This window comes from Patiria miniata, unplaced genomic scaffold (genome assembly GCF_015706575.1).
Source record: "Patiria miniata isolate m_02_andy unplaced genomic scaffold, ASM1570657v1 HiC_scaffold_20, whole genome shotgun sequence".
Taxonomy (NCBI): domain Eukaryota; kingdom Metazoa; phylum Echinodermata; class Asteroidea; order Valvatida; family Asterinidae; genus Patiria; species Patiria miniata.
Window position 1 is genome coordinate 7,313,112 of NW_024037059.1, and position 19,460 is coordinate 7,332,571.

General features: G+C 38.1%; 1 protein-coding gene across 2 annotated transcripts in view; it reads left to right on the forward strand.

Moving 5' to 3' along the window:
- The window catches only part of LOC119728774, a 35,498-nt gene that overhangs the window by 7,899 nt on the left and 8,139 nt on the right, over positions 1–19,460 (forward strand). The window contains exons 3-13 of one of the 2 annotated variants that reach the window (XM_038201155.1): positions 5,713–5,832; positions 9,277–9,431; positions 13,408–13,510; positions 14,913–15,072; positions 15,637–15,741; positions 16,206–16,340; positions 16,990–17,109; positions 17,633–17,769; positions 18,325–18,451; positions 18,720–18,812; positions 19,181–19,384. In XM_038201155.1, coding sequence (XP_038057083.1) covers positions 5,713–5,832; positions 9,277–9,431; positions 13,408–13,510; positions 14,913–15,072; positions 15,637–15,741; positions 16,206–16,340; positions 16,990–17,109; positions 17,633–17,769; positions 18,325–18,451; positions 18,720–18,812; positions 19,181–19,384 — 1,459 coding nt within the window. Of the gene's footprint in view, positions 1–5,712; positions 5,833–9,276; positions 9,432–13,407; positions 13,511–14,912; positions 15,073–15,636; positions 15,742–16,205; positions 16,341–16,989; positions 17,110–17,632; positions 17,770–18,324; positions 18,452–18,719; positions 18,813–19,177; positions 19,385–19,460 lie in introns of both variants that reach the window. The other variant, XM_038201154.1, reaches the window with a different exon arrangement.

A 19,460-nucleotide genomic window follows, 5' to 3' on the forward strand; every position in this document is an offset into this window, starting at 1 on the left:
TTTCCGTAGAAAATTTGGAATAGGTTTTGCAAATTCCATTGCACAGTCTTGCAATGAAGCATATATCTCAAAATTTTGCCCCCCCCCTTTCTACATGTAATAGGCTCTCTTATCCATTATCAATGTACATGTACATTCGTACATTGTACAGTGTGTACGTGTAGATGCAGCACAATGCTACTCCAGGTCTGCTTAACACCTGCCCCAGTCCATTAGCATAATTCAATCTTGTAATGGCTTTTACATTTTTTTTATGAGGACAATTTGTCAAAGGAGTGAAATTGGTTTTCTTTTTTTTTGTTGAAGAAAGTGTTCACAAGCATATCTGACAAAATGTGATTCTAATATGCTGCATTTAAAATTTCATTTTGGGTTACAGTCTTCAATTTTTTAATGTGCACAAACCCAAAGTGTTAAGAAGAACACACGTTTGCATGGGCACATGGTAGAAATTGTGCTAAAGTATCATTCAGAAACAGTTACAATTTTGGTTCGTTGTGGGTATGGTTAAAAATTACCATGCAGTGTGTACTACTTTTTTAGCCAATTCCTTGCACACTGTGAATCTCAAATGCACAATGAGCACTGGATTTTTGTTTCAGTACACACTGTTCACATCAATACCTCTATTAGTATTTTTGCATCACGCCCCGCTTTTCTTAATTGGGAATGACAGGCCTGCGTTTATCATACGACCATGTAGGCATCATTGCCACCATCTTTGGGTTACCATGGCGACTGGTTACAACAGCATCTAGGGAGGTTGAGATTGTGATAGATCATGGATGGAAGGACAGGTACCGGTAATTTGGGGCTTGGGTGTGTCTGTGTGAAATCATCGCAAGATGATGTAATTTCCATTGTGAAATTTCTGGGTGAATGGGCAAAATGTCTGTGAGTCATAGAGTGACAGATGCAGATAAAGATCTTTATTTCACTACATGTGCTACCTTATATTAATGGCTTTCTTAAATTTATCAAAAACTAAAAAGAAAAGTATCCTTTCCTGCCAGTAAAGAGGGAGATTATTTTCTTTGAGAAAAAAAGAACTGTCAAATTTTATGAGCTTGCCTGATTTCCTTATATGCAAGATTGTGATCATAAAATAAGACAGAGACACAAAATAAGCTGATGATTGGGATCATAAAATAAGACATCGCTGGTAATTGCTGATGCATACTTAATGAAATTGAAACTGCTGCCAAATATATACTGACTGGAAAATCCCATGCTCCGTACAATGTACCGGTATGTACTGTATATTTTAAAAAGTTAGGCAACCTGATATTTAAGATTCTCTCTCAAAACTAAAAGCAAAAACATCGAAATACACATGTACTGTATAGTATCATCTTACTTTCTATATATAAAAAGGTTCAATTTGCGTGTTATTTGTTTGTGTTTTGAGCCTCTTACCAGTACATCATTTTGGGTTAGTTTCTTGTCATTGAATGCCATTGTTATTATCAATCAAGTATTTGGAGTTTAACACTCTGATTGAAATGTAGTGGTCTTCTTTTGTCTTGCACAATTTTTTTAATACAAGCAGATGTACATCCCTGTAGTGATTGTGTTGCCTTGAGCAAAATGCAAGTACAATAGTGTAATTTATGAGTTCATGGTTTCAATAACATTTCTGATGGAGCTAACGGTACGTGCAGTTTCACCTGGCATCTTCCAAAGGTGTTTCATGTGTACATGCTTTCTTAAAGACAAGTTGTCTGTACTCATAGAGCATGTGCATGTCTGTGCGCAGCTGCAAATCTTGACCAGAGCTGTCGATGATGCCATAAACTCTTCAGTAATCATTTCAGTTGTGATTGGGAAACAGATTAGTCTACAGAACAGCACCTGGAGTTCAACATGAAATCCTTCTGTCTCCAAGTTGCACTTTTGCGATGCTACTTTTCTCCTGCAAGGACGTCATCCCAGACCAAAAAAAAAGAAAAAAGGTGGACCTTTGACCGGCGACCAGATGGGGCTATTGAGAGATCTTCCACACTATGATCAACCCTTCATATTTAATCATTAACCTTCAGTTGAAACAGATGCCTTGATTGGTTTTTTTTTTCTTAGGACGCCCACAACCTCAAATGCCACACAAGTGTATCTGTAATGTAATTATGCTATAATGTCGGCTGACTTCTATGAACAGGAGGTTTGGAAGGGAAGTCTACATGTAGGTTGTTTGCTCAATATGTTTATGAATAATGTTATTGAATCATGAGTTTGTGACTGTATGGTTATAATTTCATTGGAAGGACGCTTGTTTATTAATAAGATTTTGATTGATAAAGTCCTATCATTATCTGCACAAGCTTAATAGAACACCAGGGTTTTTCGAAGAATCCAGTTCAGTCATAATTCCATGGAAGGATGCCATAAGGCCAAAAAAAAAGTCTCCGGTTTCTGGTATGGAGCTTGCCCAAAAAGTGCGGCGACGCGGCTTTTTTTTTTTTTTTTTTTTCCTGATTTTGTTTTAGCCCCGTTATAATTTTGTAGGAATTATGCTGTGAACGATTTGTAACCAACTCTTCGTCACACAGAAAATTGAAGTTTATTTTATATTACGGTTGCATTAAAAAAAAAAATCACAGATGATGGCGGATTTCACATGCATTTTCACATACACTATGTTAATTGTTATGGTAGCATTAAAAAAAAAAATCACAGATGATGGCGGATTTCACATGCATTTTCACATACACTGTAACTGTATACAGTTGTAAGTTAGTGGGAATGATCTGAATAATTTGTAACCAAATTTAATTTGTAACCAAATCATTGTCACAGTTAATTGATATTTAACATAAATTTCCCAAACCATATCATACACCTATGCATGTATTAGCTGAACAGCGTGTGTAGTTTCACATGCTACCTTTTCCCTGGTTTGCAGAAATGTTTATGCTCCATTTATCCTCTTCTGATTCTTGTTTCCATGAATTTTCTAAATTTAACTTTTTCTTTTCAGTATATCATTTGTTGAAAAGGCGTTGAGCTGGAAATTTCATGAGCAGCTTGTGTACGTTCAGCATATGGGAGCTGTGTTACTCTTTGTTGTGCCGAAGGCCATATTGTTTATTTTTATATTTCGGGCATTGTAATCAACTACATGCAGTCCACTTGCACATGTTATGTGTACATGTATCCATGCAATGCAAAAAAGTACAATGTACTCTTGTGATTGCATGGAAATATAAACTTAAAGTAGACTTCAATAAACATGTACTCAAAACATTTTACAATGTTGACCATGTACTCATATATAGTACATGTAGCTCCACAATGGGCCCCAATTTTTGTAAAAACCCTGAACACAAATTAGAATGGAAGACACTGTGTAATATTCTTAAATATTTGGCAGGTGTTTCCCACTCAGAATCCAAGCCACCGGTATACAGTTTTCACCCTGTAGGTTTGTCTGACTTAACAGTTTTTATTCACCGAGACTTTAGGATGTTTGACTTTTTTTTCTTCATGTTTTTACACTCTTTTAAAAAAAATTATCATCCCACAAAATGCCAAATTTCAGAAAGCAGAATTTAAACTTTTAAGCAGTTTTTAAACTTTCTCATTTGCCTTGCGTAGTACTTCTTGACATGCCACACAGGCCATTATTATGAATTGATGTTACTTTTTGCAAAACACTTGACATTGGACTAATCATGTACATGTATTAACCATGAATGTCTAAGGCCTACAAATTGTGCATGCACTGTTTAAAATTACCGTACACTTGACAAATCCAACAAGGGGTTCATTTATTGATAGATGCCTTCCATCGTACTTGGTATGTTGTTTGCAATCATTGTTTGTCAAGTCTCTTTAGCATCTATAGGAAAATTGGCCCTCCCTCCCCCCCCTCCACAAATAGAAACTATCACACTGAAATTAGCAAACAGTTACTGCCCCCTCTCCGCTTGGCAAATGGTACTCAAAAAACAGAAATGGTCTTTTGAGTTAATTGTGGCCATTGCTTTAATCCAGAATCAAAAGTTTTATTAGTTCTCACATTTAAACTTCAAACAGTCATCAGCTTTATTGATTCTACCTTTTTAATTGTTGTACGTACTGGTACATGTGTGTTAAATTTTTTGAAATTAAAATCAAAAAAACAATCTGTAGTGAGCTAACAATTGTTAGAAACTTTAGATCTTGGATTTGACCGTTGTTGTTCAGTCCAGAAAGTCTAGTTTGCCTAAATTTGATGGAATTAAAAGTTTTTAAAACCGTGACATTCAAGCTGAAATATAGGCACGTCATTTCTGGAGAGTGTTTGTTTTTGAGATGATGTGCCAACTTTTAGCCACAGAATCAGAAACATTCAGAACATGGATAAGAAAAAAAGTTTTCCATTCCTAAGCCGCTTGAATATATTTTCATACCTCTTCAGTCAAATGAAACTTCACAGGGTTACTTTAGAGAATGGCATTGATGTATTATTGGTGGTACAGTAACTTCAATAGCAGATTGCACAGTCTTTAACCAAAAGCATCCGATTATAAACCGAGAAGGTGTTCTCCGCCAGAAAAGGCTAGAGTCAACAAACCTTCAATGAGAGACAACAAAAAACCAGTCTGCACCATGCCACTCAGTTACGTACTGATAGTATGTGAATGCAAAATAGAATAGAATAGAATACTAGGACAGTGTCTGCAAGGCCCTGGCACAATCTCGTCCTTTATATTTGCTCCACTTGGTCCTTTGATCCGAGGATAGGTTAGCCATTCACTTGCATGTGTATGCACAACAAATAAAATCGGTTCTGTCAATAGATAGATGACAATGAGGTTATATTCTTCAACTGTCTCCCAGGGACAGGCATGAGATAGAGATGTGCTTTACATGTACGTCATCCAAGTTGTGGGTTTAGTGGAAAGTCTTTTGAAAGTCACAGAATCTTAAGTAGTGGCAAACCCAAATACAGTGAAGACACATCTTGTAAACAAAAGAAAGCAAAGCCATTCTCGTAGATGCAATTGGCATACGCTGTGCTAAAGCCATTTCAACAAGTGTTCAAATCTTGTCTATGTTTATTTGAAACAAACAGACCAGGGTGTTGAATTCAAGTTCTTCGAAGGTAACGGACACCATTTGCATGCAAAAATGTATTTTTGCCGATTCAAGGAAGAACAACATGTATTGCAATCAATCTGAACGTTATTAAAAAACTAACATGTCAAAATTTTAACTCAGTAGATATCTTTCACTTTCTACTGGTTTTTGTGGGGGAGTAACCAATAACTTGTGGATGTTTTTCCTGTCCAGAAACTTTGATCACTCATAAATGTTGTCCTGAATCCCATCACTGTTTGAAAAAGATCCCTCCACTCCATTGCAAAATAGAGCAACTTTCAGGTCCAAATTCATTCCAAATTTCCTAGAAATACAACCTCAAAGACTGCTTTAGAGCTGGGCCCCTTCATTTCTATAAACCCTCAAGTGAAGGGGCCACAACACTCCCTATTAAGAGTAAAAGTGATGGCATGTAAATCACGATTTGGCCTGAGTTGGCAAGTTTACCGGTGTGCACCCTCAAGACAGGTGCCGGGAAGCCAAAGCAGAAGCCAAAACCAATGTTTGGAAAATGTTAATCACTGAACTTTTATAGGCCCAAATGCGTTACCAAAAAGTTTCGCTGAACAGATCAATCAAATAAGACTAGGATTGTGACTGATTGCAATTTTTTTTTGTTTTGGATTTCTCTAGTCACAACAACAGGATATCACAGTGGATCCCACCGCCCACCTGCTGGTCACCCAAGGGGGACTTCCTACCCTACGGCTGGGAGGAGGCTGTGGACAAGAATGGAAAGCGATACTACATCAAGTAAGAACTACATCAACTAATTTTCACACTTTATTTGCAAATAAACTTCTTATGGCCAAAAGAGCATCACTTAATTATTGTGCAACAATCGTTCAACACATAACAATGAAAGCTAAAATATTCACAAAAGAACAATATGTTCCCACCATCAATTCCATTGTACGGATAAAAATTATTTTGTAAATATATCAGTGAATTTATACCCATTTAAATGTGTAGAAGATTATATGTACTAAGATTGGATCCAACTAAATAGTCAAGCTAAACATGCTGAAGAAAAATTTTGAACTCGGAAAATCCCCAAGGACCCTGTGGCGTCACCAACACTTGTTTTGGGGATAACTGCAATAAGTTCTGTAATCTTGTCAGTATGTCAAAGGAGATCATATACAAAATGGCTTTACGGAGTAAGGTAAAACCCTGTTTATCTCACTGGTGAGGCGTTAATGCCCTGATTGGATGGTGAGATGCAGGGATCATCGGCCCCCAGCCAGCCAGTCCTTCTTCAGTTTCCTCCTCATGGACTTTCCCAGTTGAGATGTTGATTTCATTGTCCCGTGTCAGAGCCTGCGGGGACTGTCACTTAAAGAGGAGATTTAGAGGAGAGGACATATGTCTCCCTTAGAAAAAGAAAGGACGAAAATGTAAAACTGTCTTATGATTGTTGACAGCACATTTTCACAGAGTGTTGTTACTTCAGTATTTGGTGTTCCATTACCTTTATAATGCCCTGCTCTTACAATATTTTCTTGTAGTGATATTGATGAGAAAAGACTTCCATCTCTGTTTTGTCATTTAAACAAAAGCCTAAAAATAATGAAGAATGGTAGGACTGTATTGATATAGACATGTCAGGACAAGAAATAGAAGATTGCGGAAAGGCATGATTGTCACGGACTGCCTGATGGCGACAGACAAATCATGTACCGGGTATTACATTTTGTACATTGGCGCAATCATGGATCACCGTGCGTGATCTTATTGCATTTACATACATGTACAGCTGATCAAGTCAGTGGTTATGTGTACTGCAGGCCTGCTTACTTGGCACAAATCAGGGGTCCCCCCCCCCCTCCCCCAAGTTCATGTAGTAGTGTGCAACATCTTTGTAAGTTTAAGCTTTCTAGGTCGATGGAGGAATTATTATTCCTCCATGATACATGTAAGTCTAAGCATAAGGTTTCACTGACTGAATACAGCTGTACTTCAAATGAGTAGAAATATGAGTGATAGGAAATGATGAAAGACATGTACATGTACTACGCAAAATAATGTATTGATTCTGAATCTGTGTCTTTTTGCAAATACTTTTCAGTGCACATTTTGTGTCCAAATACTTGGTTTTCTTTATTTTCTCAGGTTTAATCGACCTTAATGCATTGCAGGTACCTCAGAAGGTATTTTAATTGAGTAACAATGACTGCATAAAAGGTTTAATCATGCCTGTCCTAGTGATACAAACCCATTGTCCTCTAACTCCACCTTAACACAATCTAGTTCCATTAATTGCTGAATTCCAAAAATGACTTTACTGCATTTCTTCTGACAAATTTGAAAGACACAACTCTCATGTTAGCTAAGCCACAGAGCATCTTCAATATTTTTATTTCAAAATGGTTCCCCAAAACTGGCTTTTCAGGCCCTGTTTTCTCCTCGAGAGTGCAGTTATGTAAAGTCTATGACGTACTGAACAGGTAAACTAAGGTGGACGTGTGCGTGCACAATGCGCTAGAATTTCCACTTCTAAATTGAAATTCCTAAGATCCAGATAGCTCAGATGACTTGACTTGATGAATGAATGGGGCTGTCGGTCTGACAGGTGGTTTAATAAAGCATGAATGTCCCAGCATTCACGTTTCTGTATACATGTGGCATGCCAAGGCATCACTGCTCGTCACTTCAAGATATTGCCATTGGAGAAAAGTGGTTGAAGGTAGTAGTGCCTGAATGCTCAGGAGGACCTTGAATTTGTACTTGAGGCCTGAAGTGTTCTGGAACAGCATGTACCAGATCTTTGGAAGGAAAAGGTTATCAGATTCAATCGCAGGGTGAAACTTGCATTGAGTTAATCACAAGGTTCAGTGAAATGTTGAGAGAAGTGTTTTTCCAAATTGTGCATGGAAGGATTTTGAACGGGACAGTTAAAATACTATTGGTTATGAGCATTGCCCGAATTGTAGGCCTTTGGCTTGAAGCTCCAAGAACTTGGCCGTATTTTGGACTTTTGCCAGCCCATGGGCTTAAACCCACATGTATATGGTACAGGTGTATATCATTCACCCCCCTTCTGAAATTCCCTCCCCAGTGTTAACAAGATATTGCTGCTCATGTAAGAAACAATACAATTCCAGTACATTCTCAGTTTTATTTTCAATTTCATCATGTAAAAAAGTACAGGTGATTCGCTTACTATGGACTAATTTAGAGAACAAATTTAGAAGCTATTTTTGAGGTGGCACCACGTTCGCGCGCATGTATGTATGCGTTCTTAAAGACAACGTGCGCGTGCATTTTGGTAACTCTGTTGTCTGAAGGAGCCCGGAGTGGGTGCGTCCTACCTGATCGCGACTCGTGCGAGCCTGTTGCTACCTCAGAAAATGGCTGTCACCAAATTAGTCTGTACCCTGCTTATCTGAAAATGTGTCCGAAAGCAATTTGGTTTATCACCAAACCATGCAGTCATAATAACAAAAGGGTCTCATACATGTATCTACAAATCTATGGGAGACTTGCACTTTATTAATTTAGCCCGTCTGCCCAGGCAATTTACAAACCAGTCGATTTCCCACAGACAAAATGCATGTACCGGTGCATGTACGCAGACGTACGTACATTTGCATAATGTCTTTGCCGCTACTGAGTGAAATTGTTGAATGCCTTTAAATTGATGGATGACTGATCGCAATGATCCTGGCGCGATAGCAATTTGCATGTATTTTGTTGCTGATTGTGAACTGTGCTTCAGGATGTTAACTATAAAAAAGTGACCTCCTCCCCTCCCACAAGTTGTACATAAATGCCAGGCTAAACTGGCTGCTGATTAATATTTGCATGTACTTGCACTTGTTGAAAATTGTTGAAAATTTATTAAAGTAATGTAAAGAGCATCATGTACATGTTTGTATCAACTTTTTTTTTTTGAGGTAGCAGAATGGCTGATATTTGACAGAGTTTAAAGAAGAGATTTGAGCTAATATTCCACACAAAAGCTCTCAATGCGTGTAAAGTGGCTTTCCACAAAATTGTTGCATTTGACAAACAATATAACCATGCAACTTACAGGATTAAAATAACATCGTGGATGCTTTTTATCTTTACAAAAGTTTGTAAAAACATGTCATTCATTGGGTGATTGAACATTTTAATCTTTGGTATATTCGGCACGTCCCAATTGCATCTGAACTTTTCATACATGGTTTTCTCTTTTTCTCTATCTCTCCTTAGTCATGTGACCTGCACTACCACTCGGGAGGACCCATATGATGTGGAGGACATCCCTCCAGTTGAGAGAGAAGTGACATTACAGCGGGACAGGATGCTAGGCTTTGGATTCATCGCAGGCAGTGAGAAACCTGTGGTTGTCAGATCAGTCACAGAAGGTGAGTGCAGAAGGCATTAGGTACTTTTAGGACCCCAAACGGTAATTATGTTTTGAACTCGCCTTAGGCCAACTTTGATTTTTCTTTCCTATTTGTGGGTCTGAACGATTGTTTTTATAAGTAAAGTTCGAAGTGAAGTAAGTTGACAAGTGATGCATGTGCAACAGTTGACTTCGGTAAAAAAGTAGCAATGGCAAGAACCTCCTCAAGGCTGGTTCATTCTTGGTGCGAAAAGCAATTGCGAGAACAAATTGATGACGTCATTGCAGGGTTTGAACACGTTTTAACTCCCGCTAATGTTTTGTTAAATGTCAAATTTGCTTTATGCTCACATGCGCATGAAGTGCATGCACGCAGCAGACTTCACTCGGTTACAGACAGAGACTTTTGTGATCAGAATGTAAAACTGCAGTGCGCGTGACACTCAAGTGAAGTCAAAATGGGTTTCACCGACTCAGAAATAAAGTAATTGTGCGTACCGGTACTTCATGCCTTTCACACACAAACCAATGCACGCACACGATGTATCCCTTCCAAGGAGCTGTTATTAATAGTCACAAGACCGAAGAAACCATAGCCAGATATTATGTCCAAGGGGAGGGGAGGCTCTTTCTTTTTTCTTGGACCATTTTTAATTGTAAGCAGTGGTGAAACTATTAGTCATGGAATATCATGGAAGAAGGATCCATGCAAATCTTTGAATTCAATCATGCCATACAGTTGAAACCATTGAAAACAATTCGAGAAGAAAAAAATATCTAACATGAACAACAGTCAGATCATACAGTATGTCAATCAAGCACCGTGACTGGTCAAATTCAGTCAACAGACAAAGCAGGCAAGTCATGGGCACAGCTGGCTTATCAATCAACTACAGTCAAACTTCAAAGCATAGCTGTATCCAGTTAATTAAACAGTCCCAGCCAGTCAATCCTGCTTTATGTAGGCTGGGAATTTTAAACTGTTGAAAACAGTAACTTGATTGATTTTGACCGAAAGACAACTTGGCTTAGAATGTATGTTTGCATAATGGACATATGCGAGTGTTGAGTTTGCTTTTTAATAATTGTTAAAGCAAATATCCAGATGTTTTTGTTTTTCAAATGTGTACGTGTACATACATGCAGCTGAAAAAAAAATTGTTTTCATTAAATTCATTTTCAGACCTTTAAAAAGGACAGGTGTTCATTTTTTACTGTTGTCAACTGATGTCATTAAAATACTTTCTACTTCTGTGATTGAATATCACATTTTTTTTAAAAACAGTTTTCATTTCTAGCAAGTTGGTTTCTATATGCTCGTAGATTTACGGTAAAAAATACCTTCTCACGTTCTCATTATTTCTATTGTTATTAAAAAAAATGATTGTTTGACACTTCCTTGTTTTCATAAAGCACATTCAACTGAAACAAAAGTATAACATTCATGTACACTGTACATGAAATGTAGGAGCTGTCAAATCCAAAGCCCTGTCTACATACATTTTTTGATGAGAACTGAATGATTTATTTCAATTGAAAAGGGAAAGAAAAAGTAAAAGAAACTCGAGATGTTTAATATACATGTATTGCAAGATATTAAGATATTAAGTGAAGCATCCCCCATGCACACTGTGGATTGCTATAAATGGTGTGTGTAATTATTGGCCAGTGTGGTTACCCGTGTTCATTTGGCAGTCTGTGAAATTACTCCGGAAATGTTGAAATCAGGGCCCGGCAGCATCACGCTCAGCAAACAAATGCCGTGAAACTGTCTTTTTTTTTCTTTTTTTTTCAACCTGAAGTTGAAATGTCCTGTTGTCAAAGGAATGACACATTTTCTGCATGGGTTACTGCATGAAATTACTAGTAGAATGATTACGTGGAACACTAGTTGGTTTCTTTTATATGATGTCTTGAAATATCAGTTAAAAATTGTTGGATCAATGTGAAGACAAACTCTCCTCAACCTTTGTGCAAATGTTCATTTACTTGTAAACCAATACACAGATTGACTGTTTTAGTGAGCCCTGTTGTATTCTGTGGTACAATGTTGCCTGCATGTTTCACGACCTCATATTATACATGCATATGACTAGGAGATACGAGGCCCGAACTGCTTGTGATTGTGTACTGGTTGCCTTGCGCTATGCCAATTCTACAAATGTACTTTACCTGTTTTCTGATTGGCCTAGTTCACAATATGCAATATTTGTTGTGAACCAATGAGTAAGCTGTAATGATGCCGTATTCTGGGTACAAATGGTAAAATGTCAAGTTTACTGAAGAATTTGACTGCTTCATTTCAATAAAAAAATATAAATTAATTTAAAAAATGTAGGCTAACTATTTGATGAATTGGAACATGTAAACTTTGGTCAACAATGGTGGATTCACAACTGTTTCCACCCCTAAAATGTTGTCATTATGGACCAATCCAAGTTGCCCATGTTTTACGATTACTACTAGGCTGGCTTTCCTCCACTACTGGGATGCACCAAAGCTTGATTTGTTTATTAGTCACACAATGCACTCACCTTCGGTTATAATACAAAATGCATGTGTGATGGGCCTTCAGACATGGAAGTGTCCCAGTAATAGCCACCTGAACTTTCACCATAATTTCAAAATTTGATTGATAATGCCAAGACTCAATTTATGCTTGCACGCTTGTGGATAGAGCGGCCCTGTACCGTATGTCCAAAGTCATTAAGCAACTACTTACTGGCTGGCCTTAGCTCTATAGATACACGTACATGAGAGATATTGAAGCTTCATTGAAATTTATTACCTAGAAGGCAGTGATTTTCTCACACACACCCAAATGCTTATTCCACTTCTCCTTCAGTGAAGTTACAGTATTGCAGTTGCCATACACTGCTGACAAACCTTGAGTATCTTAAGTACTATATGAACATTACCAGCATGCGTGCATTCAATAATGTGGCACATCCTCTTAAGTAATACCTTAAATCATATTCTGATGGGAATTAATATACATTATCAGTGCACGCGAAAACTCGTTTGAGATGGATTCATAATGCTTGACACACATTCACTGATTAGTTGTCAAGCTGATGTGCTGGTCATAAATCTGGTATAAATGCAGTCCTTGAATTATTTTTTCCTCCTAATGGGAAGCAGAGTTTTCAGGATATTAGTTTACATTACCTTAGAGTAATTTGTAGATACGGTTCTGGGCACTCAGGAAATATTGAAGGGTGGATGCTATGGGCTATGTGCATCATACTTCACATTTGCTGATTGCCAATGAGTTTGTCAACATTGGGTGAGGTGTTTTTTTCCGGTATTTTCAGTGGGTAAGGGGAAATAACATATGGCTCATGACTTGAGATGGAATTTTCAATTGGAGGTAAATTTAGAAACGGTGATTTTGCGCTGGCTCAGTGCATTCCATATTCTGTCCATGAAAATTGACTTGGTGATCCAGACATCTGTGAAATATAGAGGGGATTGCTATTTTGAGGAGGAGGGGGGTGGTTTAGTGGTCAGGGTTTGTGATGTTGTGTCCTTGGCTACCAGCTTGAGGTAGGGAGAAAACTGCAATGGATTGGCATCCAATATGGGGAGTTGGGGGGGGGGTAGGGAATAGAAATGTTCTGAGTCGTTTCATGGCAAGGAAACAGAAGATAGACGCCTGCCTAATGAGTCATCTTGGCTTGTGATGGACATTTCTTTTGCGTTTTGAAATTTCTTTAGTTTTTGCCTCATGGGTACTGGGGAGAGCATGATTATTGGTTAATTGACAATTCATCACCAGTAACTATCCATTGAAGTGCTCTCCCCTTTTTTTCTTTTTTTTTTTGAAGCACAGTATTGGTTGTGGGGGTATTGAGCAGTATCTGTTTAAGGTGCATGTACATGTACGATGTATGTGCCCCGCTTACTTCATTTGTCTCACTGTTTATCAACATTTCTTCTTGAGTATTAGCTCCCTTGTTGATAACCGGTTATTAATCATATTCATTTTTTTTCAGGTGGACCTTCAGTGGGCAAGCTTCTACCAGGTGACAAAATCCTGCGACTGAATGGTGAAGATGTCAAGATGAAGGACGGGCCTTACATCATAGAGAGAATCAGGTATTGTAACTTTTACAACAGATATGGTTGCATTCGTGACTGGTAGTATGGCAGCATCCTGTCCCAAAGTGCGATGGTCTGTGCTTTACCTTAGGACACAATACATTGCCAGCAGCTGGATTCAAACCCCTGACCATCTTATCATGAGGCACGAACCCTAACCACTAGGCCACACTAAGGATGTGACTTTGCATTTAATTTTGTAAAGGTTTGGCAAAAAATATAAACACGGTTTAAACGTTTTAACGTTTAGCCATTTCACAAAGGCTGACGCGTGCCCATTATATGTCTGCAGACTGGCGTGATTGACACGTTAAATCAACAATGATTGACGTAGCGGGCAGTCATTGAAAAAGTAAAAAACTAACTACTGTAACCAAATGTAGGCCCAGTCAAGCACTGCGGTGCTTCTAAGGTTTTGTAAATTAAATAGATTTGAAAACATTGTAATTATTCGTGAAACATGTTTAAACGTGTGAACATCACATTCTTAGGTCATACTCCCCTGAGATAGACAGCCATGTGTAATATACAAGATTAAAATTGAAATGGGGCAGATCCAACAGATGTCCATCGGGATGTTATGATTGGTTGATGTGATTACAAGACAGTAACGTCACCTGCACACTTGCAATCGATGGTCAAAGACCCGGGGGCTTCTTCCTTTTGATTGAACAAGTCTTGAATGGTGTTCCTGTAGACAATCATTACTGCCTTGGCTGTTTTAGTGTGGCTAAATAAAAAAATTGAAAAGAAGTTTTTAACTTGTAAGAATTGATAGTGAAATAAGTGTTCTGAAAAGCTGTAATCCAAATTTCTTTTAATGATTTTGTTTTCTGTTCTGAAAAGTGTTTTCTTTTATATTGATGTCATTTGTGATCACAGTATGTTGCTTGGTCAAATAATAATAATGATATATACGGCTCTGTGTATCAAACTCAGCATGTGCAATTGTTCTGTACCTACAGTGCCAACAAAGACAATCAACACGCATTTTGTATTAAAGCACATACTCCCTAGCTAAAGGATGTGAGCACAAACCAAAATGCTAAGGCTGAGAAAAAAAATAGTGTGTCAACGGTAAAACCCAAAACAATTATCAAGGTACCCCGGTACATGTAGGTACATGTAGGTAGGAAAATCATTTGGGGGGGGGGGGGGGGGGCAAGCAAGTAAATGAAATTTGCGCAATTAAAATAAGACCAGCAGCTGGCTTTGATTTCATGGGGCTACCAAGCAGAAAATATTGCTTAGCAGCTTTATGTGCTAAGTGAAAAACAGCTGGGAACCAGTCATGAGCCCTATACATTCTGGCATGACTTTCTGGCCGGTAACCTGTTTGCTAAGCAAACATTTTCTGTTACATTATTTTCTGTTACATTTATTTTTCCTTTGTGAATAGGCAATCATCAGAAGTCATCCGTCTGACAGTAATCCAGCCTTACATTGACAAGACGGGCCTCAAGTCCTCCTTCCTTAGTGCCAACAAGAAGCAGAAACTCAAGTCCAAGCCCTCCAGGGTTCGCTTTGCTGATAATGTCAAAGCTGCTGCTGTGGCTCCGGTGAGTGACCAAGGGGGAAGATGCAGTGCTATATTTAGTATTTTGACTTGCGTACTTTCACAACCTTCAATAACCTATAATGAATTGATACCAACAATGAGTTGGCAGATTTCTCTGTTCCTCGCAGAAAGCTCTCCTACATAGAGCTGTTCAGAAAGCTCCATTTCTATCAGTACGTCATTATTGCAGCTTCCCTTTCAATTCATGTACATGTATACATGTACATGCACCCACAACCTATGATTACTTTTAAGAATTGCAATTTGATTTGCGGCATTTGTGCAAAGGTTTGTTCTACAGAATCTTTCCAATAGAATTGTTTTTGAAAGGAACCTGCTGTATTGACATGCCAACAGTAATGATTCAGCAAAAAAAATCATTACTTTTCAATTTTATTGATTGTCTTTGGCAAGTCTGACATGGTTTGCAACTGTTCCTGAGTACCTGAGTTGTCGTCGCGTTGGAGGAGTTTAACCTTCTATGCATCCTGTGTAATTTGTTTCACACTCTGCACCTGCAGATCAGGCAATTTTGTACTAATGTCTTGTGTAATTATATCCGCAGGGTAAATCACCGCCAAGCCTTGTCTATCTACCAAGTGTCCTTAAGGTCTACCTGGAGAATGGCCAGACTAAGTCCTTCAAGTATGATAACAAGACATCAGTCAAGGTAAGACACTCTCTTTCTATCTCTCTGCCCTCAAATCAAAGATCAGTGGATCACCAAAGATAAGAACCTCCACAAGAATACATTAATTTCTGCAGATTCCATTTTGTGATTAGTATCTGATTGCAAAGCTAATGGATTTCATCACATGTGTTGTAGTGATGGACGACACTTTCACAGAACACTAGTCCATCTTTTAGATGTCATTTCTAGTTATATTCTACGTGTATCAAATTGTTGCTACATTTATAATTTGATTTATTTGATAGTTTCTGATATTTCGTTGTGTCAGGTCTTAGTCATAATGCATATCCACCCGTTTTTGACCTGAAACTTTTACAGTATGTTTTAAGACCAATGTAGGATCACAAATCTGAAAAGAAACTGAAAACTAAAAATTGTTTATATATGATCATAAACGTCTAGCTTAGACAGAACACATCACAATCGTCTTTTCAAAACTACAGGAAGTGCTCAGGAATCTGAAGGAGAAACTGGCCCTCAAAAGCATGGAGCATTTCTCCCTGGTGGTTCAAAACATGGAGGACTTGCAATGCTCCAACAAGTTCACGATACTTCAGGAAGATGAAACACTGATCCAGGTAACAAAAACATTCAGTCAGACACATTTTGTTATTTGGAAAAAAGTTCCCGGAAACATGGTTTGCTATGGCCAGTGCACTTTGTATAAGAAGGTGCTCATCATATTCAAATGACCTATGACCAAGGAATTGTTTATCCTCTGTCACTTGTGACTTGACTCATGATTTACTTGCAACTCTGTTGTCATTTTTAGTTCATGTGCACAAGAATTCGCGTTCAGGAAGTCTTAAAAGTTTCTTTACCCATGCTCTTCAATCTACTTAATTTTGTTCTCCAAACAAATTTTCAACTTGTATGTTTAATTTAAACAGAAAGTATATTCCCCCCTGAAACTGAAAATATTTATTTTGCGTTTATTTTGCGCACATAACGCACAAATTTCACCCAAAAAAAATTATGAATTGAATTATTGTCGTGCTGCAAATAGTTTAAAATTTGTACCGTAAATAATCCATAAATAGACATGTGCAGAGTTTTTTGTTTCATATCTCATTCAAAAGTGAATAAAACTTTTGTATTGCTCGAAAAATAGCAATTTTATAGTCCAAATCCCGAAAATACCACAGGAAGTGCAACTTTGTAGTTATGTACGTTTTGCAGGCTCTGTGGCTATACATATGTATACGTTTTCTCTCACTTCACCTTCAGATTGCCAGCAGGCCTGGTAGTCAGAATTGGAAGTGCCTTCTACGAGTGACCTTTGCCCCCCAAGATGCCTACGACCTTCTCAGCAAGGACCCTAAAGCCTTTGATTACTTCTACATGCAAGTGAGTCCTTAGAAATGATCAAGTTGATATAGAATGCTCTTGTGATAAACAAAATAGATTTTATTTAATTTGTTCTACTTATAATCAAGCCTTTGCTTCAATTTCTGTGTGTTTGTACCTATTCGCTTGAGAAGAGCCTGTGATCACAGACACATGGCCTATTGAGAACATTCTGTGGTTACCACAAGAACATGTCATAGAATGTATTACATTTATGGAATAGCGATATTTCTTCAGTTGAGAAATGTTCATGCGACCTTTTGTTTTAGAAATTATGAGTGGACTCACATAAATCATAAACTAATGAATGTGCAGTACAAAAATCACTCATGCGCACCTGATACATCACCCAGATGTGTTAGGTTTGTACAAGCTTGGGGACGAGTGGTACCCTGGGCTTTCTGTTCAGTACAAAACATTGGTACAAAACAGTGTGTACTGTTCAAACTTTTGCCATTCTTCAGTTGTTTTCCTGTGCCATCTATTTGTCCTTTAACCATTCAATCTCCATTTTGAACTGCAGTGCTGTAATGACATCATCAACGAACGATTCATGGGTGAACTGGACAATGATAAAGCCGTGCGCTTGGCTGCATTGCAAATACAGCAGCACTTCTTGAGCAGCAAGCACTCTGCCAAGGTCTCCTTGAAAGCATTAGAGTAAGTTGTCAACTTTTCGCTAGCCAGTTTTTGTATTCATGTGTGCCATTACTTGTTTCAACTGCAGTTTGTAAAGTGAAGTTTTCCCATTCATTGATCAGTTTTTCAGCACAGTTGTTCTCTTGTCTGTGTGAGATGTATTTTGATATTTCTCATCAACTGCCTGAGCTGAGCCTCAGAAATGTCCCAACCTTGACTGTTCATTTTACTGTGCATTCTGTTCCAGTTTGTTTGAATTTTCCTTTCAAATTTGAAACACTGAGTATCCATCATGTCCAATACCCATCATGACATGCCCTTCTTTAAAATCCAATTTTACAAACTTCAATTTTGTAGATAGAACTTCAGAAACATAGTTCTCTATGAAAGATTGATTAAATGAAGTCTTTATTTCCTATTAAACTTGCCAACAATGGTTGGCACAGTTTTGATACCATTTTTGCAAAGTTTCAGTAAAAGGAAGTTTTATTGGTTCAATATAAACCAATTAATGACAATTCAGGATACTTGATCCAACCAATAAATTCAGTCTCTTATTCTGTCATGTCTTTGCAGGAAAGAAGATGGAATTGAGCGATTCCTGCCCCCATCCGTGGCCAAGAAGATGAAAGCCAAGGATCTGAAGAGGCTGATCAGCCAACACATCAAGCAAAGCCAGTGCCTGTGTGCACCAGGCCAAAAGGTATGCATGAATGCCATGAACTCGGCGCAATAGCCCTCTGCCCCCAATAATAAAAATGATAAAGAGCGCAAGACACACTTTGCATCGTAGTTGTGCTGAACCTGTGTTGTCTATCCATGGTCCTCGTATATAGGTTATACCATGCCATCTTCTGTTTCTGCATGGAGTCCAAAGGCTGACACCAAAAAAAAAAGAATACTTTTGAGTCGTAATTGCATCAGACTACACTTTCAATTACATTATTAAGAACATACTTCTCTTCTTGTAGCATCTGACTGAGTTGCAAGCCAAGCTGCACTACTTGAAAATAGTCTGTGACCTGAGGTCGTTTGGAGGGATGTACTTCACTGGCACCATGGTGGTAATTATCTCTACTCTGTTGACTGTTATACCTGTTGACTGTTTATATCCCCACATTCACAAATCTTATATAGAAAAACAAGAATTTGATTCCTGGCTCACACTTCTCCTGATGCCACCTTTATTACAATGTCTCGCTTGATATTTCAATCAATCACCAATCCTTCAGTCTCAATTCAAGTCACAAGCTATCCAAAAGATCTGTGAAAAAGGCTTACAATTTTTTGTTTTAATTCATCCCATTATTTGTGACCCACTTGTGATAGACTTAAGATTTGATGTGTTACAGACTCAAATACTGATCATGTTTAAGCCAAAATTCAGTAGACATTCAATGTAAATTATCTTTCCTTTTTTTTCCTCTAGCAGACAGATGTTCACAGTGACAGGTTAGCAGACTACAATTGCACGGTGCTTGTTGGCCCTAAATGCGGTATCATTGAGGTCATCAGCTTACGGGACAATGTGACCTCACTATTGGCTGATTTCAGTCAGGTGACCGACATCCAGCTGATCCCGCTGATGATCAGCGGTGACTGCATACGAGTAGAGCTACACGTCAAAAACGAAAAGGTCTGTTGCAGTCGGATGTTCAGTTTGTCGGACTTCATCGTAAATAAAGGTCTTGTTAAATGATGAGAACCCCTGT